This window comes from Rhineura floridana, chromosome 11, assembly GCF_030035675.1.
Source record: "Rhineura floridana isolate rRhiFlo1 chromosome 11, rRhiFlo1.hap2, whole genome shotgun sequence".
NCBI lineage: Eukaryota > Metazoa > Chordata > Lepidosauria > Squamata > Rhineuridae > Rhineura > Rhineura floridana.
In genome coordinates this window covers 58,500,459-58,524,746 of record NC_084490.1, presented here as the reverse complement: position 1 = coordinate 58,524,746, position 24,288 = coordinate 58,500,459, and the positions used below count along the sequence as shown (strand labels likewise).

Genomic DNA, 24,288 nt, shown 5'->3' with positions numbered 1-24,288 from the left:
ACCACTTGATGTTTGTTACTATGAGAGATTCTTCCATGGAGTCACTCATCAATTTAAGATTAGTGAACAGTCAATGGAAATTTCAACTTCAGAGCTAGTTGGAAGTAAAATATACCCAGATTGGTCAAACACTTCCTAGCAGCAAGAGTATTGACAGTAGATTAGAATTCATAGGATTTTAATGGTCTTATTTTGGTTCCCCTCAGTTTCCAACTTCACTACTCTGCTCACATGTCACTCTTTAGCAGCCTCTTATTAATCTCTCATTAGCACATTTGGAAGCTTCTATGCTTTGATAAAACATATGATGGTTAAATTGAACAACACTCAAGTGACAATGCGCACATAGTTCTGAAACTATCAGGAGTGGAGCTATTGCTTTGTGTAGTCCTTCAGCAAGTTTCACATAACCAAGGACATAATCGAGGAAAGGTCAGGGATCAATGGGCCACAAAACTAGGAGAAACTAGAAACCCAGAATCTAAAATCATGTGGGATGTTATTTTAGAAATTATATTTTAAAAACCCAAAGCATTCACACAGTTTTTAAAAGGGTAATATAAATGTAAAATGACTGCACATTGTTGTTGGCTCATCGTTAATTATAATTTAGTTTAGCACTGGATTATTATTTCTTACCTGCTACGGAGTTTGGGCGAGGCATAAGGTAGAGTGGAATGGATTGTACTGATTGGGATAAAACAGTCTCTAGGTTCCTTTCTGGGATCTTGTTCAAACTGTACGTAGAGGCTGTCATGTTTTCATCCACTCGATATAAACAAGAGTCTATGCTGGATTTTTGAGTCTGCCAAGGTTTCAGGTTTCCTCCCGATCCTAATTCTTTACTGCTTTCCCCTCCATACTTAGTACGATCCATATTTTCGGAATAGCTTGTCAGTGTTGCTGTAACAAAAAACAAACATATATGACAAAGGAAGCTGTTAATACAAGTGTGAGATTAAGATTAGGGTTGCCAGGGTTCAATCAATGTATATTTCTTTAGATACTCTGTGACAATGTGAATACAACCATTGCATCTTCTGACCTGCTACTCCACTGGTGATTTGCCCACTCTCTTCTTCAGTTTGCTGTGAAGCAAACACAGATCTCTGATGAGTTATGGAATCAATAGAGGGTTCAGATTCGAGCAGACAGGAGATGCAGTGGCTGCATCATCTCTTGCTGCCCCAGAGCATTCAGGCACAAATTATAGATGCAGTCTCCCAGTTAAAAAGCTGATAATCCAAATAGAACTGTGCATGGCAAAAAATGAAACTATAAATTTCAAGATTATGATATAAAAGTGGGGGGACACAACAAAATGTTGCAGTTGTATCTGGTCAACCTGGAGGGGGATGGGAAAAAAAACTTGTTATCATAGACAGAAGTCCCTGTTCTGACTTGGATCTTTGCTTGTATTTTTTAAAAACATTTTTGAACATGTAAACATGCAATCAGTCGGCATGCAAGCCAATGAGCATCAGACTTCTGCATACAAGTGAGTGCCTGATTTGGCTTGGGGGGGGTCTCAGAGGGCAATTTAAGTACATTGACTTTGGGTGCACCTTGGGAAGTATGGGGGATTGTTGACGTGAGAATTCAATTCAGCCTCACCTCTGACCTCCAATATTACCAGTGAACTATACTGCAGGGTTGCTGTAAACAACTGTCTTTTAGCACAGCCCTTCAACCTTCAATAGGGGTATAATCAGGGCTATGGAGTCAGTACGCCAGACCTTCGACTCTGACTCCGACTCCTCTATTTTTCTACTGTCCGACTCCAACTCCTTCATAAATGGCAAATTTATATTAACTAGTAATAAATTTACTGTAGTAAAATGGTAGCACAAGGCATTTCATCACCACCACGTGAATCCAGAGCTTGGAAAAGTTACTTTTTTGAACTACAACTCCCACGAGCCCAATCCCTGGGGCTGATGGGAGTTGTAGTTTTAAAAAGTAACTTTTCCAAGCTCTGGATTCACGTGGTGGTGATGAAATGCCTTGTGCTACCATTTTACTACAATAAATTTGTTATTACTAGTTAATATATATTTGCCATTTATGAAGGAGTCAGAGTTGGAATCAGTCAAAGTTGGTACATTTCTACCGACTCCGACTCCACCCAAAATTGCTCCCGACTTCGACTCCACGACTCCGACTCCACAGCCCTGGGTATAATAGTGAACTACCCTGCAGAGTTGTTGTATTCTCTCAGCCCGGCATGTAGGGATAAAACACTGGGTAGAATTGCAGGGTTGCTGTACTTTCGCAGCTTCAAAAGGGATTTAATACCGCTGGGTAAGACCATGGGATTGCTGTAGATCACTCAGAACTGACCTGCAGTATGCCATGTGAAGGAAAAGAAGCAGGCTATTCCACCGCCTCTGTTAAGAGACCAATTGCCTCTGGTCCATCAACTATTACCAGTAGTAGTCATTCCCTCAGGGTTCCTGAACTGTTTCCATTCCAACTGGTCATTATAAGAACTGTAACTCTTCTCCTTCCCCATCCCTTTTTCTTTGTTTGGCAAGTCTTTTAGAATGTAGGAGGATAGGGACTATCTTACCACTGAATTTTGTAAACCCGTCTTTAGCCTTTTTGGCTAACAAGTGGGATAAAAATGCTTCAAATAAATAAATAACACATTGCTAGGCTACATTAAGCCACAATCTCCCAGCCATATCCCTTTCCAATCTGTAATATGGCCAATGATCTGCATTTGCTTTGGATTTTGCAATATCAGGTATTTTTTTAAAAAAATCACACTACATAAGTTAGAGTGGGAATTCTTCTCTTTGAAGCTACCTTTTTGGGTTTATTTGTTTGTTTTGCAGGGGTGGACACAGTTGTGCCCTATTACAGCTACACTAAAATATTGGATTTTTCCTTTGATTTCTACGGGTAATTTTCTCTTCTGTTGAAAGAAACTAGCTTAAAAATAGCTTCTCAGTGTGAACCAAGAAATGACCTATTCAGACAATTATGTAGTTCTGTCAAGACTTTTTATATTTGTATATTGCCCTTCCCCCTTCTTTTACAGCAACTCCATTCCAACCTGCCTTCCACCGGTTTTCTATGCTCTCCCCCTCCCCACCCAGCAACAGTCAATCAGTATTCCACAGCAACTGAGCATGCTCAGTCCGCAGTAAGTCACTCTACAAATATACATCATCAATTTGAAAAATACACCACCACCACTCTTTGCATTCAAGCAAACGTGAAAGTTAGAAAGGCCAAACAGAAGAACATGGTGCTGTTGTTTGCATTATCCCCCTTCTAAGAAAATCTAAAGGGCTAAAGTAAAGTAAATGTAGCTTTAAAGTTGACAATGAGGACATTGAACTTGTCAAGGATTATCAATACCTTTGCACAGTCATTAACCAAAATGGAGACAATAGTCAAGAAATCAGAAGAAGGCTAGGACTGGGGAGGGCAGCTATGAGAGAACTAGAAAAGGTCCTCAAATGCAAAAATGTATCACTGAACACTAAAGACAGGATCATTCAGACCATGGTATTCCCGATCTCTAGGTACGATTGTGAAAGTTGGACAGTGAAAAAGGTGGATAAGAGAAAAATCAACTCATTTGAAATGTGGTGCTGGAGGAGAGCTTTGCGCATACCATGGACTGCGAAAAAGACAAATAATTGGGTGTTAGAATAAATTAAACCAGAACTGTCACTAGAAGCTGAAATGATGAAACTGAGGCTATCATACTTTGGACACATAGAAAAGACATGATTCACTAGAAAAGACAATGATGCTGGGAAAAACAGAAGGGAGTAGAAACAGAGGAAGGCCAAACAAGAGATGGATTGATTCCATAAAGGAAGCCACAGACCTGAACTTACAAGATCTGAACAGGGTGGTTCACGACAGATGCTCTTGGAGGTCGCTGATTCATAGGGTCGCCATAAGTCGTAATCGACTTGAAGGCACATAACAACAAATGACTATTCAATTAAAGTTTTATATGCAAAATAAGCACAGTGATTATTATTTACAACAGCAGTAATTAGTAGCATTACAATAATCGTAGCATTATTAACTTAATTAACACCTGTACTGGGACAGGAATTTATTGTTTCTTTTCATGCCTGCACAAATAGAATCAAGCTTAATAAGTTTTAATTCAGCAGTTTCATTCTGGAGTCTCTCTTTTAAAATCCCTTTGTTGAAGAATGGCAACTTTCACATCGATAGTGGAGTGTCTTTGAAGACTAAAATGTTCTTGTGATGTCCTTATATGTTAAAAACTGTAAATATGGTAAGTGCGGGTTTATATAGGGATATATGGTAAGCGAATTGAGTAAGAGGGGGAAGCACATGGGCTGGAATGCTGGAGAATGTTGGATGATGATTGGCTGAGTGTTTGAATGGCTGAAGGTATAAAAGAGAGGATGACAGTTGAGTTGGGGAGGTTGTTGGGGGGAGTTGAGAGGAGAGTGATTGGAAAGGAGTTGAAGTGGGAGGCAGTTGGGATTGAGTTGACAGAGTTCTGAGGGAGGTTTGGATTCTATTAGGCTGATATTTGGACAGAATATATATAACTGGAAATGTAAGAGTGACACTATATGAAACCATATGCTTGTTAAACATTCCTAAAGTAATCTTGTTATTTCCTGGTGTTATCAAATAAATACTTTTATTGCTTTACCAAAAGCCTGATCCTTGGCTGGGATATACAGACCAGAAGGGAGGGCAGGGTAATTACCAAGGCTGAAGGGAAACTGTATCTAATGGTGGCAGCTGTGAAGGAAGAAATTGTAACATTGTCAAGTATCGAGAGCAACCCAGGATTGTATGCTTTATAGACAAAGATACAGGGGGGTTGTGGACAACAAGGGCACCCAGATACAAAGTAACAGTAAGTCATAGGGAGACTCAGGCGAAGTCTCCAGCAGTATTGTGTACAGGAAATGGCTGGTGGTGCTGCCTAGCAGAGGGATCTTGAGAGATCTGTGCTAGAGAGTGAGAAAAAATAAAAATGATGATCCTGACTGGTGGTGTCCTGAGGTGGTGCCTCGTGAAAGGCGGTAGCCACAATCAGGTGGGAACCTGACAGGTGGAGCCAAAGGTGGGAACGTCACAGTTCTCCCATTGATTTGAAAGCATAGCAGAGGCTTGGCCCACTTCATCAGCAGCATTGCCTCCCAATACAGGGCATGGGAACAAATGCTCTCTTCCTCAGCCTGTTGACATGAACCTTGGTATGGTGATGTCTGTTCTCACCAGAATGTTGAGATGCTTAGATTCTGTGCAGAAATGCCTGAGGAGCAAATTGGAAGGCACTGAATTCAAGCCAGCTGATGCTTAGATTTATATATCAGTTAGAAATGTTAATAATTAAGTGGTATAAAATTAGTTTAATTTAAATTTAATTTAATGGTGTGAATCAACTCCTCCTCAGATCACAGTCTCTGTGCTGATGGCTCATGGCAGCGTACTTTTTATATGAAAAGACTTGTCCATGGTAATCTGTACCACAGAAAAAACCCTCATGGCAAAATGCTAATCTATGGGCCACAAGTGGGGCTCTCTCACATTTGATGAGATTTGCATTAGAAATTTTGTCATTTTATGCTCCACGTTACAGAGGATGGAAGTCCTGACCTTTTTTTTGTCTTTAAACTCTTAAAGAATATCCATGTGGAAATGGTTAAAAATTGTGCCCCTTAAGAATAGTGACGTGGCAAAACTGGATTTAAAGATGCTACCTATTCCCAGTCCTTAAATCAAGGTTGTGTCTTGCTACTGCATCAAGTACCGTGGTTCTGGATGAAAGGGAGACTAACAACACAATCTTAACCATATCTATTGAGAAATAAGTACTACTGAATTGAGTAGGGCTTATACTCCCAGATAAGTGGAGTTAGGACTGTAGCCTAAGCTAGCATTTGCCATGAAGGTAGCTGTTGACTATCTGATGGAAACATTTTCTCCAATATTTATTGTTGTGCATTATTTTCCTCTATCAGTGTGTGAAGCCATATCACTAGATCCCTGATCAACATAGAAATGGCCATTGTTGAAATGATGTTTAGGGTGAAAGCTTCTTATTTATTATTTATGTACATATTTATAATCTGCATTTTCATATGGATATATCAAGGCAGCATACAACGTATACAAATAAAATCAGGAAGAAGCAACCATAAAGACATTAAAAACATCAAATGTTTTTGGGTTAAAAAGGGAAAATTCAAATTGCAAAGCCTTGTCTAAACAATATACTGTAGTTTTCAAAAGACGTCAGAAAGAAGAGATGGCTCCTGCCAAACCTCTACTGGTAGGGAGTTCCATAGTCCACAGGTCCAGGGTTTGCACAGCCTCTCTTAACTCAGATGTAATGGAGATACAGAGCTGGGTATCATCAACATACTGTTGATACCTTGTTCCAAAACTCCTAATGACTGCTTCCACCAGCTTCATATAGATGTTAAATAGCATTGGGGATAGAATTCTGCCCTGCAGCACCCCCCAGAGTAAACACCAGGGGGCTGAATAGCATCTTCCAATGCTGCTCTCTGGATATGACCCTGCAGCTAAAATGGAATCACTGCAATACAGTGCCACCAATACCCATCATGCAGAGTTGGTCCAGAAGGATACCACAGTAAATAGTTGAAAGCAGCTGAGAGATCATACAGGAGGCACTCTCCCATCTCTCTCTCTTTAAAGGCCATCCATCAGGGCGACCATGGCAGATTTGGTCCTGAATTCAGGCCTGAACCAGACTGGTATGGATCCAGTTAATCAGTCTCATCCAAGAATGTCTGCAGTTGTTCTCCCAAATCCTCTCAATCACCTTCCCCAGAAAGGAAGTATTTGCAACCGGGCAATAGTTGTTACAATCCACTGGGGTCTAGGGCTGGCTTTTTCAGTAGTGACTACACCACCCTCTCATGCAAGGAAGCATTCACCACTCCCTGGACCCACCCGATCAATCCCCCTCAGCTCAATTTTACCAGCCATGATGGGTAGGGATCAAGAAGACACAGTCAGCCATATCCCTGCAAGCACCCTGTCCACATCATCAGGTTTCATGAACTGAAATTGATTCACAAAGCCAGAGAAGATGTAGAATTGGACATCTCAGCTGGAACTGTAACCATACAGCAGCATTTAAATCACTGTGGAGTCAAGCACTTTTATCATCAAAATGATAGGCCAAATGGTCACAGCAGGGCTCTGTTGCCTCCAGAGGTCCACCCCACCAGCGATGACCTGGAAAAGCTCTGCTGGATGATTACTTGAGTAACCATGGTAGGTGCAATTATGCCCTCTAACCATTGCTCAGTTAGCCTCAGAGCAAGATTTACAATGCCCAGCCCTGTAGCCGTTGTCCAGCTTGTTTCATCACACACAATTTCCTAAAATACCAGTGCTGGTAAAATACCAGTGCTAGAGAGAGCAATCAGGAGCAATCATGTCAATAGCCCTCCACATCTCACCATTCCACAGCGAGATGAGTCTCAATCATCTGGTCTATCAACTGGAAAGTTCCCCAGAGCATTCAGGAATCCATCAGGATCCGTAAGTCTTCAAGGGTAGACCATCTTAATTGGTACCCCACCCTTGAAGAGGGGGATAGCTGTCTTGAGTTCAAACTTCACCAGGAAGTGCTCTGACTATAACGATGGTGTCACAGAGACCCTTTAGGCCACACTGGCTAACAATTTATGGTTCTGGGAAGCTGGGGGCCCACAAATCACCTCATCTGCTCTAGGTGTTACAGACAGAGCCACTACTCACCTATGATGCCACTGTCTCTGCTTTCAAGAGTAGAAGTGGGGCTGGTGACAGCTCCATAACTGCAGTCTTTCGCTATAACATCCTTGGTACTAGCTTGAGGGAGGGTGGAGCATGGACTACTGGCAGGTGGCGAAGCAGTACTGCTGGTCAGCGTGGAACAAGGACTTATTCGTTGGGACACTGCTGAGGTCTGCAAAATTGAAACAGGAAAAAATCACTCACCACAATCAATCCGTATAGCGTACAAGCACCCAACTTGAGAATTCACACAAACACAATTGGCTATTGCAATGTTATCTAGGCTAAGACAGTTGATATAAAATTACAAGTCCTACAATTTATTCTACCCTCTTGGTGAAGATTACACTAAAACTATGTGATTTCAACCAAAACCTGCAAAATTAGCACAGGCTGAAAAAGTAACAGTGTTCTGTTTGTAGTATACTCAAAGTTGTATTGTATCTGCAACTGACACTCTCTTCACCTAATATCTAGTGAAAATGTTGTTTCATTCCCACATCCATACTAATTTTGAGAGCTGCCTATTGAAAAGACACACATCCTTCTATTTCATATAAGTTAAAACTAAATAAAAGCAACTCCTTTCGACTTTTTGAAGATGGAGGATATTTTTTATTTTTATTTTTAAAAAATAATACAAAAGATACAAGTACTAGAAAAAACACAAACATAAGAACAAATATTAGTACATTTGAAATAATATGCAGTGTTGAATAAACCTGTCAGAGAATCACTATTATCCATCATAAATTGTCATTTTATTATGAGTGCAACAGACTAGATTCTTTGAAATCACTCTGATACTCATGTTTTCTGCTTTCTTCCAGTAGCAAGCTATACATATTTTAACCACCATAAATTCATTACTTGCTCTGAATGAGTACACTGAAATGGTAGCATTTTCTACGAAATTGATGAAAAATGTTTTTCTACACAAGCACGGCAGCTAAGATGACTATGTGAGCTTCCTTCTATTTTAGCATCCTTGGCACAATATTTACAGGAAATCTAATAAAGACTTGCAGTCTGGCATTTTCCCCAACTACTCTGCTCAGGAAACTCTTGGCATCTTGATTTTGCTTTCTAAGTGCTTTTTCCATTCACGAGAAATGACAATGATTTTGTACTGAAATAAAGAAAGCCATATAAAGACACCCCTCTTAACAAAACTTTCTCACAAGGAACATACTTCATACCAAATTTAGATTTTGAGGAAGATCAAGCAATAAAAATATTTTCTTCACACAACAGAATCTAAAGTTTAAGGCATATAAAAGAAGAGATTAATCAAAAAGGGAAGATTGACTGGCTTTTTCCCCATGATGAGTCAGTCATTTTATTATTGTTGTTGTTGTTTATTTCTACCCCGCCTTGCAGCCAACAAGCCCTCAAGTCGGCTTACAGAAAAAATAAACACAAATAAAAATACATCAATAAAAACAATACAATTTACAAAAAGCAGCAGTTACAACTTCCAATTAAAATACACTAACAAATCACAAAGCGAAAATCAGAAGGGTAGCAGTGAACTTTGACCAAGTTTTTATGTTTTTTTATTTTTATGATTCTTTTGTACTGTATTGCATTTATGATTTATTGTATATGTAAATATTGTTGTAGGCAGGCTGCTAAAGCATGAAAAACAACATTCTAGGTATGTACAGTTTTAAAGACCTGCAATGAGATAAGTGATTTCAAGATTCAAGTCTGGATCAACATTATGGTTTTTGAGTTTATTGTACCCTGCCTATAGATTTTATATTTATTTCTAAAAATATCTACATACCGCTGACTCATGCAAACAGAGAGATTAGGCTTCAGTCATAGCTCCTGCAAGTGATGTTTCCATGCTATCCCTTCAAGTTTTCTCATTTAGCCTGTTACACAAAAGCAGCACATAGTTCTGAGAGAACAGAGAGACACACAGCTGCTCAAGGCCAGTGGTGCCATGGTTCCCTCAGGCCTTGCCATAACAATAAAGGAAAGCAGCTTCATTTCCTAATGGCATAGTAAATGTTCCCTTAAAAAAAAGAGAGACCTGGTTTTGATATTATGAATAGGGCTATGAACCTATTATGTTGCTGTGAATTATACAGCCAGGAGAGTGGCTGTATACTATAGCCAGCATGGATTTTTCACATTCTGCAATGTTAAAATGAAAATACCCCACCATGCCATTCTGATGCTTCCCAAAAGCTCATTTCAAAACAACACCTTACAAAACTTATACTCCTGAACTCAGAAACGCTTGCTTAACAACCCTCTCAATTTTCATGGTGATAAACAAAACACTCAGAAGGAATTGACAGTTCAAAATCTAAAGAGAGCAAAAAAACCCACCCCAGACTTCTTTTGGACTTTTTTCTATCAGAGTTCTCATAAACTGTTGAAATTCATTAAAAATCACCCATGTTCACCTATAACCCTGTTACTGACCTTGCCCCATACTCTGACCTTCATCTTCTGCAGTTCAAAAGTTTAAAAAATGCCTGGCTTATTTTTAATTAATTTAAGAACTTTAGCATTGAACTGAATGATAGTGTCGGGCATGCTCAGTAAGAACCAACTGTCAGTGTTCTAAAAGTTTTCTATTGCGCAGAATCGGTGTAGATATTCCATGCACATTTTTGCATAGGAAACAGTTAAAGATAGACCTTTTAGATTTAATATCCCCTGACGAAGGCCAAGTCTTGAGTGACCGAAACATGTTGGGCTTCTTCCTTTTTAATAAAATCTATTTGGATTTTCCATTCAAGAAATCCTTTCCTTCAGCATCTTGGGGTTCCCCCTCCTTTTTTCTCCTGCTGACCTTGGGCCAGTCACTGCCTCTCAGCCTCAGAGGAAGGCAATGGTAAACCCCCTCTGAATACCGTTTACCATGAAAACCCTATTCATAGGGTCACCATAAGTTGGGATCGACTTGAAGGCAGTCCACTTCCATTTTCAAACATGATTGCACAGAAATAAATCCCATTGAACTCAGAAAGTATGCAACTGATCAAACCCACCCTCCCTTCTCCTTCTGCTCCCCTCCCCCTGCTCCTCCCCCATGGTGAGTTTTACCTATCCTAACCCGGATTACACTGGAGTAAATCCCACTGAATTCAATAAGCATGCAAATGATCAGACCTCCCGTTCCCCTCTCCTCTCCCTTCCTCCTCCCCCCCTTCCTTTTTCCTCCTTCTCTGCCCACTCCAGCTCCCTCCCCCCGGTCAGTTTTACTTATCCTAAGCATGACTGCATTGGAGTAAATCCCACTGAACTCAATAAACATGCAAATGATCAAACCTGTTCTTCTCCTCCCTGCTCCCATCCCCCTCCTTCCCTTCACCCTCCCTCCCCTCCCTCCTCCTCCTTCCCTCGCCATCCCGTCGTCAGTTTCACCTACCCTAAGCATGATTGCAGGGGAGTAAATCCCACTGGACTCAATAAGTATGCAAATGATAAATCCATTCTCAGCAAGCTTGCACAGGATCCCATTTCTTACCTCCTGGATTAAAAAGCAGACAAATTCATTAACAGGAAAAAACCCTTGATGTTTAAGAATGTACCTATAACCCACAGATATTTCTATCAAACTTTAAAAAGCAGGGAAATTGGGCAGCTATAGTGAATGCACCAGGGGAGCAAGAGACCTGACCTTGTACTGCCCTACAATGTTTACAATGTTGTAATCAGTCCGATTTTACATCAAACTGCAGTTTCAGATTCAACTGTTAATGCACCCAAAATAGAAATACAACATAACCTCCAATCTGAAACACAAAAGGCTGTCTTCACCATCATATGACACTGACGAATAAAAAGGCTTTGAAATTAATAAAAATAAATTTGACAGGTTTCTAGGATGAATAATGAGAGAAATAAAATTTCTAGTTTATAGAAATGTGAAAGTGAAGCAAAGTAAGAAGAACACCAACAAACATACGAAAATGTAATTCTCCATCTTTGGAGATGGCAAGTATTGCCACAACTCACCATACGCTCAGAGGCACATGTTACCAAATTCTTCCAAGCTACACAGCAAGTGGATTGGACTGTGAAAGACCAACCCAAATTGGGTTTGCATTTTGACAAATTTGTAGGGCAGTACAAGGTCAGGTCTCCTGCTCCCTTGGTGCATTTACTATAGCTGCCCAATTTCCCTGCTTTTTAAAGTTTGATAGAAATATCTGTGGGCTATAGGTACATTCTTAAACATCAACGTTTTTTGCCTATTAGTGAATTTTAATCATACTTCTGTGGTTTCTTATAATTTATTTACAGTAGGGACCCACTCATATGGCAGGTTAGGGACCAGACCCATGCCAAAAAGTGCCACAAAGTGGGACATAGCGCGCAATCAGCTGTACAGTACAGCTGATCGTGCACTCCAGCTGATTGGTGTCAGCTGCAGTGCGATGGCTGTAGCTCTCCACACTCCAGCTGATTGCGCACTCCAGCTGATCAGCTGAAGCGCCCGATCAACTGGAGCGCAGGGAGCTCCAGCTGCTGCACTCCAGCTGACAGTGCTTGGCCCCTGAAGCTCCCCGCACTCCAGCTAATCGCTGCCAGCTGTAGTGTGGGGAGCTCTAGCCGCCGTGCTCCAGCTGACAGCACTTGGCCCCTGAAGCTCCCGGCGCTACAGCTCATCAGCTGTAGCGCGCAATCAGCTATAGCGCTAGGAGCTCCAGGGGCCAAGCGCTGTCAGCTGGAGAGCGGCGGCTGGAGCTCCCCGCACTACAGCTGATTGCCCCACAGGCGCCAAATTAGTGGAAAGCTGAAAAGTGAGCCCTGAAAAGCGGGGCCCTACTGTATTAGATTTATATCCTGCTCTTCCTCCCAATAGGAGCCCAGGAAGGCAAACAAAGAAACACTCTAAAACTTCATTAAAACAAACTTTAAAATATATTACAACAAAACATCCTTACAAACATATTAAAACAAAATATCTTTAAAAACATCTTTTTTTAAAAAAACTTTAAAAACATCTTTTTTTAAAAAAAAAGCTTTAAAAACTTATGAAAAAGCAATTCCAAACCAGACGTAGACTGGGATAAGGTCTCTACTTAAAGTGCTTGTTGAAAGAGGAAGGTCTTCAGTAGGCGCTGAAAAGATAACAGAGATGGTGCCTAATATAAAAGGGGAGGAATTCCCAAAGGGCAGGTGCCACTACACTAAGGGTCTGCTTCCTATGTTGTGCAGTATGGACATCCTGATGAGATAGTATCTGCAGCAGGCCCTCACCTGCACAGCACAGTGATCGACTGGGTATACAAGGGGTAAGATGGTCTTTGAGGTAGGTATCTTGGTCCCAAGCTGTATAGGGCTTTGTACACCAAAATGAGAACCTTGAACTTAGGCCAGTAGCTATTAGGAAGCCAGTGCAATTCTTTCAGCAACAGGATACATGTTGGTGATACCCTGCCCCAGTAGCAGTCTCACTGCCACATTTTGCCCCACATACAGCGCATGACAGTGATCCAGCCTGGAGGTTACTAGTGCATGGACAATGGTGGTCAGGCTATCCCAGTCCAGAAATGGCCACAGCTGTCTTACAAGCCAAGCTGGTAAAAGGCCCTCCTACACACTGAGGTCACCTGGGCCTCTAGCGACAAAGATGGATCTAGGAGCACCTGCTCTTTCAGAGGGACTACAAACTCATCCAAAGCAGGCAAGTGACCAATTATCTGAACTCGGGAACCATCAACTCACAGCGCCTCCATCTTGTTAGGATTCAGACCCAGTTTATTATCCCTCATCCAGCCCACAACTGAGTCCAGGCACCTATGCAGGGTTTGCATGACCTCTCCCAATTCAGATGTTGAGGAACAGAGCTGGGTATCATCAGCGTACTGCTAACAACTTCCCCCAAGCCTCCTGGTGACCACCCCAAGGGCTTCATATAGATGTTAAACAGCACTGGGGACAAGTTGGTACCCTGTGAAATCCCACAAAACAATACCCACGGGGCCAAAAGGCAATCACCCAATGCTATTCTCTGAAAATGACCCTGGAGATAGAACTGGAACCACTGTAAAACAGGGCCTCCAATACCCATCTCACCAAGTCAGCCCAGAAAGATACCATGGTCAATGGTATCAAAAGCCGCTGAGAGATCAAGTAAGAATAACAGGGTCACACTCCCCCTGTCCTTCTCCCGATAAAGGTCATCCATCAGGGCGACCAAGACCAATTCAATCCCATAACCAGCCTGAACCCAGGCTGGAATGGGTCAAGATAACCTGTTTCATCCAAGAGCATTTGCAATTGCTGCACCACAACCCTCTCAATCATCTTCCCTAAAAAGAGGGTATTTGCGACCAGGCAGCAGTTGTCAGAAACCATTGGTTTCAGGGTGGGCTTTTTCTGGAGTGGTCAGATCACCACCTCTTTCAGGGCAGCTGGAACCACTCCCTCCCACAATAATGCATTGGTCACACCCTGGATCCACTCGGTCAAACCTCTTCAGCAAGTTTTAATAAGCCAGGAAGGACAAGGGTAGAGAGGACACGTTGCTGGCTGCATCGTCGCAAGCACCTTGTCCGTGCCATCAGGGCGCATCAACTGAAACCGATCCCAAGAAGTTGCAGCAGACATTGCACTGAACACCTCACAGTAGATGTGGATGGGGCATCAAAATTGCTACGGAGACAAGCAACTTTACCCTCAAAGTGCCTTGCAAACAATTCACAGTGGGCTTCTGAAGGGTCTAAAACTCCATTTCCTGCAGTTGATGTCAACAGGCCCCTGACAATATGGAAAAGCTCCACTGGATGGCATCTTGAGGATGAGATAGTGGCAGAGAAGTGGGCCTTCTTCGCCGCCCTCACCATCACACAGTAGGCACTGTTATGATGTTTTACTCATGCCCGATCAGCCTCACAGCACGTCTTTCACCACTTGTGCTCTAGCCGTCATCCAGCCTGTTTCATTCCCCTTAGCTCACTGGTGTACCAAGAAGCAAACTGGCCTGCACAATGCCGGAGAGGGTGCTCAGGGGCAACCATGTCAAGAGCTCAACACACCTCACTGTTCCAACAGGCTTAAACAGGGTCATCTGCTCTATCTACTGGGAACTTCTCCAAGGCATTCAGGAACCCAGTAGATTCCATTAGTCTCTGGGGGCAGGCCATCTTAATCTGTCCACTACCCCTGCAGGGGAGGATTGGACCCATAAGTCTAAACTTCACCAGGAAGTGGTCTGACCATGACAATGGGGTGACATCCAACTTCCCATCTCCAGACCACTCCTTCCTCCATGTGGAGCAAAAACCAAGTCAAGGGTGTGCCCTGCCCTATGCATCAGGCTGGTGACAACTTGAGACAGACCCATGGTCATCATGGAGGCCATGAAGTCCCGAGTCAGAACACTAGAGGCAGCCTCAGCATAGACACTGAAATCACACAAGATTATTGTTCTGGGCTCCTCCAATATCAAAGCCGAGAGGGACTCTGTCAGCTCGGACAGAGAAGCTGCCGGGCAGCAGGATGGATGGTATACCAGCAGCATACCTAGTTTACTGTCTCCTTGGCCCGACACCAGCTGTAGGCCCTCACAGCCAGCTCCGAGACACAGTGATTTCCTGGTGACAGAGATGGAAGTTCTGTAAACCACAACAACTCCTTCCACCTGTCCCTGCAGCCTGTGCTGGTGTTGCACCGAGTATCCAGGTGGGCAAAGCTGGGTTAGATCAACTCCTCCCAGCTCATCCACCCAAGTCTCGGTAAGGCACACCAAATCGGCACTTTCATCCATGACCAAATCATGGATGAGTATAGTGTTGTTGTGTACCAATCTAGCTTTAAACAACAGCACACACAGGCTGGTGGGCACAGTAGATGAGTAATGAGGAACCTGTCCAGGAGATAAGTGGGAGCGAGGAACAAGGCGTAGATAGCCTTGCCCTCATCTTCTATGGTAAGTTCACCACCTCCCCATGGCTATACCTTCCTCTACCCATGATCACTGAAATTGGGGTGGCATCACCCATGTTCATCCTTACTAAGATTCCTCCTAAACACCTGATGTAGACACAACAAGAGCCCACCAACAAAACCTACCTCAACCAATTATCCCAGTAGGCCTCTGAGAGAATTGGACACAGTCACACCCACTCAGCATCTTTCATGCAGGACACATCTACTCCCCCACCCGTCTCACACCCAGGGAGGGCCAGCCTTCTGCCACTTGCAGACTCTCACTCTGAAGGCATCAGGCAACTTTCTCCTATCGTTCAGTTCACTGCACAGGCTCTTACCCTGAGCAGGAAATACACCATATGCCCTCCCCTCTACCAATCATCTGAATTGGTTTTTTAAAAAAGAAAAAAATAGAAGGAGGTAGTACCCTCACCCTCTGGACTTCCTAAGGACCTCCCCAAGGGGAGACCCCTTTGGTGTCTCCCCAGTGGTGACCCCTGTCAGCAACAGACCTGCCGCCCAAGGGCAGCTGGGCTTTTATGCCCCCTGACCCAGCCAGGAGCTGATGAAAGAGGCTGCAAGATTGACTGCAACTTCTTTCTGGAGTCAGGGTCAGGCAAGAGGTCCCAGTCCTTGCAGCACTTACTCAAGAGACAGCAATCCACAGGAGCGAGCAAGCAAGCACCCAAATGCTCAGATACTCCCAGGCCAAGTCTTATCCAGTCCCACTGTGCTGCAGCTGTTCCCCTTTTAAATACTGTTCCTTCTTTTTAAACACTTTCTACCCTCTTTAAAAATGAATGAATTTCATAGTTCATTGATTAACCAAAGGTCATTACAATAAAACAATAAAAATACAATACATAAAAAATCCAGTAATCAAGCGAAACATTTCCACAAAAGGCTACTGTATCTAATTAGTCTCCCGGATAGCTAGCTAAAATCAGCACTAAAACCAAGAAGGCGGGACAACATAAGTAAGAAATACTCTTACTGTGGGCAGATATATGGATGATGTGTCCAAATAAAGCACTGAAACACGTATGTCGCAGGAAATAATTATTTTAAATTTGCTAAAAAATGACACAAACACACATACAAAAAAAGAGGTAAATTCAGGCTGGTTGTTGTTTGTGAACCCTCCTTAATCCTTGACAAGACCACTGTGATATTACAGAAATCTGGAGATCAGAGCTCCCAGAGCTCATCTTTATTTTATTAAAAAGAGAACAACTGACTTCCAAGTATATTCATGTGTGGCAAGTGAAAATGCAAAACAAAGGAGGGCTAGGATATTAATTAGAATGCTGACATTTGTGTGAGGGCAGTGAAAGAGAGTGGCCAGAACCCAATAAGCAGAAAGAGTAAAGGAAACATCCAACAGGGGGAAGACCATCAAGGCAATTGTCAAAAGCAAAAACACTCTGCTCTACGAAACATTCTGCCCTGCAACACAGATGACTGGACGGCACAACAATAAGGGGTACATGTAGGACATCAGTATGACCAATAAGGAGGAGCCAGGAGCAGTACTCACAAACAACAACTCGGTTGTGGGAGAGGAGAGTGACCCTAAGGTGTGGGGCATTTAACCTCCTTACCATAAAAGGGGGTAATACTGTTGCCAGGATATGATAGTGCTGGGATATATCACAGTATCCTGAACTTCCTGTTTCTCAAACAACTACCAAAGAACCCAGAGGGGAAACTTAGGGATCTGGGAAGCTGCTTGCCACCATATTTTCTGCATTCCTGTATGAACCATTGTAAGTTATAAGAGGTGTGGAAGGCTACGACAATTTTTTCAGAGGTTGTGTCTGTTAGATCATTTCCCACCAGACCCCTCCAAGTAAAAAACATTCTCTATTATCTTTATGTCAGATTTCACAGTGATGTGACAAATTATCTTGGTTTTATGAAGAATAGAGTTTTCAGGCTCTATAGAGTACTTAAAAAAACCAACTGCCTTAATTTGGCACATTTAAAATAAATTACTTCAAATTACTTTTTAAAAGCCATCATAGGCTACTGTTACAAGTGCTCGGGCTAACCCCCGCTTTGGTTCATTTCAAGTCGAAGGGGTGGCAAGGCCCTGGAGTATTCCGGACTTCATTTCACATCCCACATCCTGTTTTCTGACTTGTGCCTTCCTAAGTACTGTGAAATGAGGACAAGAATCAAGGACAATCTTTTGGCACTTTCAGAGGAACGTGAAGACCCTGAATTAAATGTTCTCTCATTTCTTGGCCGATTTCCTTCACGCATAGCAGAACAACCCCATTGTTTAAAAAAAGCATTATAAAGTAACCTTAATTTCTCTGAGTGTCAGCAAGAAATACACACACATGAGATCACCTCATACCCAGATCCCCTCCTTTTCATGTTGATTTTTAAGAGGAAAACTGTATTTAAGAGCAGTTTTTGAGACCCAAGTTGGCGATTTTGAGCTCCAACACATGTAACTACACTCCCAAGGAACGCAGTGCACGACTGCAGGCTAGAGTGGGAAGGAAATCTGTGTCTCGGTGCAAACCTTGATTCGGCCTTGACCTTGGAAGCCCAGGTTTTGGCGGTATCCAGAAGTGCTTTTGCCCAGCTAAAACTGGTCCGCCAACTGCACCCATTTCTGGAGATTTCTGACCTAACGAAAGTAACGCATGCCTTGGTTACATCCCGGTTGGACTATTGCAACGCGCTCTATACAGGACTTCCCTTGAGAACAGCCCGGCAGCTTAAATTGGTTCAAAGGGAAGCGGCCAGAATGCTAACAGGAGCTGGCTTACGAGCCCATACAACCCCACTCTTACAACAGCTACACTGGCTACCAATTTGCTACCGGGCTCACTTCAAGGTACTAGTGTTAACTTTTAAAGCTTTACATGGCTTGGGCCCTCTTTATTTGTCGAATCGTATTTCCTTTTATGAACCCGCTCGGCTCCTGAGATCCTCTACAGACCCTGGTCTTATGATCCCTCCATTCTCCCAAATCCACCAGATGGGTACTAGAAACAAAGTTTTTTCGGTGGTTGCCCCTACACTTTGGAATGCCCTACCGATGGAGGTACGTTTCTCCCCCTCACTTGCAGTTTTTCGCCGTCAGGTCAAAACGTTTATTTCGCCAAGCTTTTAAATGTAATGTATAGATTGTTTTAGAAATTTTAATCTGTCGTCGTACTAACTATATAATTATGTTTTTATTATGTTATCTTAATTTGTATATGTAACTGTAGTTTCTGTTCGCCGCTCTGAATTCTTCTGAAATAGAGCGGGTTATAAATATATTAAATTAATTAATTAATGAATTGATTAAATTTTGGTCAGATCTCCTTCACATCACTTCAGCTGTATTCCACAGCCCAATCCTGGTCCTAGGATAGGTAATCTCTGCTAGCTGTAATTCCTTATAGCAATAGGGACCTTTTATTTCTTTTGTTTAAAGTTATGAATGGGATAGCGTACTAATGATTAACGCTGCCACACACCCAGTAATTTTGTATCGCTATTCTTCTCTTTTCTCTCAATAAAATAAAGCTTTGCTTTAGTCTGGTTTGGATCTGCATTTTTGGGGTTATACATACACTACTTAGGCACATTTCAGGGCAAAGAGCTTGGTTTATCCCCAGCAAAAGTTCCCCCTCCTCTCAAGAGGAGGCCACGTGGATGGCAGGTTCCCACATTCAGGTTCCCAATAGACACAGGTGTTAGTTAACACTACCCACATTGCAGTCTATGACAGTGCTCCTAGCAAAAATGTGCATGCCAGCAAGGAACCAAAACTGGTGCTGGTACTTGGTGTTGCTCTTCAATGCTCTGGGCTCCAATTGTGCGTAGGGAATCTGAAACATTGGAGAAGCATAGACCAAAGAGCATGTGTGCTACTCTTCAGTCTTTAGTGTACCAATGCTCTGGATTCTTTTAATGTATTTGTTAAACCAGTCAACCCACACATTTTCACAGGCTTCCAGATACATTTGTTGATTTCAAAAAATACTAGGAGAGTTAAATTCCATATTAGGGAAACATTCAAAGCCTTTCAAATCTAGTATTAACAGCAGACTTTTACCAAATGTGGTGGCAGTGTAAAAGAGCACCAATATATTGGGGAAAAGTTAATACAAGAATCTGTGCTGTATTTTATAGCAATGGTCAGATTAACTTTTGCCACTAAGTGGAAGATCTCTCTATCACCCACAAATATAGAATGGCAATGAAAAACAGTGGTAGTAATTAGTTTAACAAAACTGACTGTATATCAAATGCATATTAGAGCTTATACAAAAACAAGAGAAAGTTGGGAGCCAGATGAAACATACCTGAATAGCTTTAGGAGGACTGTTGTCAATAATCATGAAAATTTGTATTTGATTTATTATTTAATTTGTTTTCGTTTGATATATATTTATATGGATCTCAAATAAGCTGTATTTAATTTTAATGCAATAAAAATGTGGTTGATAGGCATTATGCATGTGAGAAATTACTGCAACTGACTCTTGTAAAGTAGGACAAGCAAAATATAACCAGGATTAATTTAGAAGGCAGATCCCTTGGGTATCTGCAAGGGAAGCTAAATAATTTGCTGCAAAAATTCTACTGCTTCTTGTGAAAATTCTCACTTCCTCAGAAAGCAATTAAGAAAGTGTTGTAGGAAATGGAGCATCTCTTCACAACAGAGCAACAAAAGACAAACATTTCCACCAGACTTCAGAACACAAAATATTTTAGTGGCAGGGCATGACTGGAGGCTAAAAGAACACTGCAACAGCACAAGCATGCCACTTGGGGCAACACAATTTTCTGCTGCTCTGCATAGCTGCCTCAGCCCTGGCTCTGCCTTTGAAATAACTTTCCTGGTATCTCATCTCTTTGGGTTAGCGTTCCACATTTGTGTAATGACCCTGGAACCCTGTGGTACATGATTGTGGACAAGGTTTAGGGTACATTCTCAGAGGGAGAATGACCAGTACTTTTAGCTTCCCAGACTCACATAAGTCAAAGACTACCAAAAAAACTGACAGCCCTTTAACCAGCCAGTGAAGCCTATTACACTTCAGGCCCAGGCAGCTTACATAGGGCTTCATGTCTAGGTCCCTGCAGAGATGTCTCTTGTAGCTGCCATTGCAGGATCCCTCAGAGATGCCTAAGGTCCTTTATGCTCTCTGCTTGACTCAGACTTATGACTGGACATTGCCTGCTTGCAAGTCTCAAGCACCTACAGAACAAGACATATGTTTGGCTCCTCTCCTTTGTCTTTGCTCTCCTGTCCCGTTGAAATAAGTATCTTGTGCCAGAAAAGAAATAGCTGCAAGGTCCAGTGATACTTGTTCTTGCATGTTCCCTTGCTGTGGCAGTAAACAAAATAACAAATACACTCCCAGGCAAAGATTTCGCTTTTTGGAATCATAGGGAATGTGGACAGAAACAGGCAGAGCATGAACCAAAGGTGCAGAGTTAAGGTCTGACTTCAGATTTTGAATCCTTTGCTCCTTCTGTGTTGCTGGAACCAGGTCAGTGTAGCCCAATCCTAAGCATGATGACTCTGATGTAAATATAAATGGGTTGAATAGGATTCACCCCAGAGTAATTTACTCTCATATGCATATGATTATAGCCTTAGATAATCGTTCTCTTGCTTTGAGTTCTATGCTGCTTTTTGTGCCTGCAAATCCTGGAAAGAAGTCTGTAGATCTGTAGCAAGGGGGAAAAAATAAGGGTCTCCTTTAAAATAAGGAGAACAAGAGTATTTGTCCTAGATATATTTTTTGAGACCCATGAATCTGGATAGTTTAATGGTTTAAAAATGTCTTAAAATAAGGAAGGTATATTGTTACATAAAATGCAGAAAGAAGGAAAGATTTGAAACAGTTTTGAATCTAGCTGGAGAAATTGTAGGGCTTTTTCTCAAAGTGAGCCTTAATCCCTGCTAATTTAATGCCTACCCTGCTGATCATCAGCCTCCCTGACTGAGCTAGCTGAGGCAGTCTCGGATGTGGTATTGGAGCTAAGGGCTACTGTTATTTGTGACTTCAGCATTCATACTGGGGCTCCTTGTGGTCAGCTCGGGACTTCATGGCCTCCACGACAACCATGGGGTTGTCTTAGATTGTTATCAGCCCTTCAAAACTGCTCTAGGTAATTTATTTTGAACTAACCTGTTTGTGCTGGAATTTTGTTCATAGCAAGTTCTCCCAGGTTTTCTCCATTATACTGAGCTTTCTTTTTCTCTGACAAGACCCATACTTTATTTACTTTATTCTGTTTATTCCTTAGTAGACCACTGTATCTTTTTTTACTTTTCAACTTATTTCTTCTGTAGTAAGCCTTAGACTTTACTATCCCATTCTTAATTTTACCCTGACTAACTTCCCACCTGGGTTCTTCTACCTCTTATATGTGGGATTGACTTGCCTAACTTTCATCTGGACCCACAGGAGCTTGTCTCCCTGAATCACTGCTGTGGAATAGGTAGGATATAATTTAACATCTTTACTTTCCAGACTCTTAGGCTAAACTGCTGTACAGCTGGAACATAGTAAAGTTTTAAGAAACTGGGCTGGTGGCAATTAGGGAGATGCTACACTGAACAACAGTTCAGTTGCTGCTCATTTTGCCTATATAATTCACCATATCTACCAAGTGATGCACACGGATAAATACATTAAATTTTTTTTCTCTCAGTGTGGGTTAGTGAAGGTTAGAATTCATGCATATAATAGCTGCCCCACCTTGTGGTTTATTGCTTCTTGTAATCACTGTAATATTAACAAGTAAGAGCCACTTTACCTGATGATTAAGCATAAATTGTTTCACACTTATTTTCCTATGAAATAATCATATCCTTTTTTCCCTCCATATACTGTCTCCTATATTTTCTTTTCTTTAAGATTCACTTATGTATAATGTTCTTGAAATTTCCTTTGATATTCTTTGTGGATGATGCTTACAACTTTTATTAACAAATGCATTCACAAGTTTTCAGATGATGTATTCTAAACACAATTTCAAAACTGATTTCAGCCTCTGGTCACAATCCTCTCACATGCTGGGGCAAACAAAGGACCTCAAGTCCAGTCAAAGTGGCTACAGGGCCATAATGAGAAATGCACATGCCAAAGATGGGGGAACTAGAGTGCTTGGTGCTGCTAAAAGATCACAGATAAAAGGGGCATAAAATAAAGTTATTGGAATGGACAGAACAAACGGGATACAGTTATCCCTGGATACAGGCTCTATAGACAGGACCAGAAGAGGCATATTGAGAGTAGTATTGCCTTGAGCCAGTGTGGTGCAGTGGTTCAGGTGCTGGACTACGACCTGGGAGACCAGAGTTCGAATCCCCACACAGCCATGAAACTCACTGGGTGACCTTGGGCCAGTCACTGCCTCTCAGCCTCAGAGGAAAGCAATGGTAAACCCCCTCTGAATACCACTTACCATGAAAACCCTATTCATAGGGTCACCGTAAGTCTGAATCGACTTGAAGGCAGTCCATGCATGCATTGCCTTGTACATATCTATAAAAAACACGAGTTCAATAAACAAGAAAATAATTTAGTTCTGGGGACATCTTATTATCCCTCTGATGGAGAATGAAATCAGAGAGACAGTCAAAGGAGATAGTGTTGAAATAATGGATGACTTCAATTGTTCTCACATACACTGGGTAATGAACTTACAAGATCTGAACAGGATGGTTCACGATACATGCTCTTGGAGGTCACTGATACATAGGGTAGCCATAAGTTGTAGTCGACTTGAAGGCACATAACAACAACAACACTGGGTAAACGCATGTTCTGGCAGCAACATTTGTAAATATCCATGACCATTCCTTAAAACAGTTGGTCATGAAACTGAAAAAGGGGAAATGGCTATTAATTAAATCTTAAATGTTGCCCAGGACCTGGTGCAGATACAAGTGTTGTTGGGAACAGTATTCCCAGTTTAGAAACTGATAGAAATAATGACAGACAGCATTTTTTCCATGTCTCATAATACTAGAACGGACAGTCATCCACTGAAACAGACTGGCAATAGACTAAGAACAGACAAAAGAAAGAGCTTCAGACAATGCATAATTTATTAAATTGCTGGTGTCAGATATGGTGATGTCTATTAGGTTAGATAGTTTTAAAAGACATTAAGTCAAAGATTTAGAATTTCTTAGTTGCTTCTAGTCATAGTAGCTATATGGAACGTCCAGGCTCAGAGGCAGTGTGTATTTATTTTACAAATTTATAAACTGCTTCATGGCTTGAGGCCATCAAAGCTGTATACAAGAAAACCATAGAATACAAAAATTACAAACTCTAAAAACAATAAAACTATTCCTACAGATGTACTTCATATTTCAAAAATGACTATGACAACTTGGGAAAAGCCTTCTTAAACAAAAAATATTTTCAATAGGCACTTAATCATCAATATGCTGGGCACCTGTCTAATTTTGGCTAGTAACTGATTCCAGAGGGCTGGAGCTACCACACTAAAAGCTCAGTTTCTAGTACAAACTAAGTACACCTCTGGTGCATGTGGCACCCTCAGCAGCAACCCCTCTGAGGAGCACAGTTTCTAGGAAGGGATATATGGGGTGAGGCAGTCCCTTAG

The 24,288-nt window shown here is 41.8% G+C and overlaps 1 protein-coding gene across 12 annotated transcripts in view; it reads right to left on the bottom strand.

Annotated features, from left to right (window-relative positions):
* TANC2 (tetratricopeptide repeat, ankyrin repeat and coiled-coil containing 2) overlaps window positions 1-24,288 on the bottom strand; it is a 378,583-nt gene that overhangs the window by 105,780 nt on the left and 248,515 nt on the right. For all 12 annotated transcript variants that reach the window (XM_061588302.1, XM_061588293.1, XM_061588296.1 and 9 more), the window contains 2 exons: window positions 7,759-7,948; window positions 640-903 (listed from right to left, as the gene is read on the bottom strand). In XM_061588302.1, coding sequence (XP_061444286.1) covers window positions 640-903; window positions 7,759-7,948 — 454 coding nt within the window. The remainder of the gene's footprint in view (window positions 1-639; window positions 904-7,758; window positions 7,949-24,288) is intronic.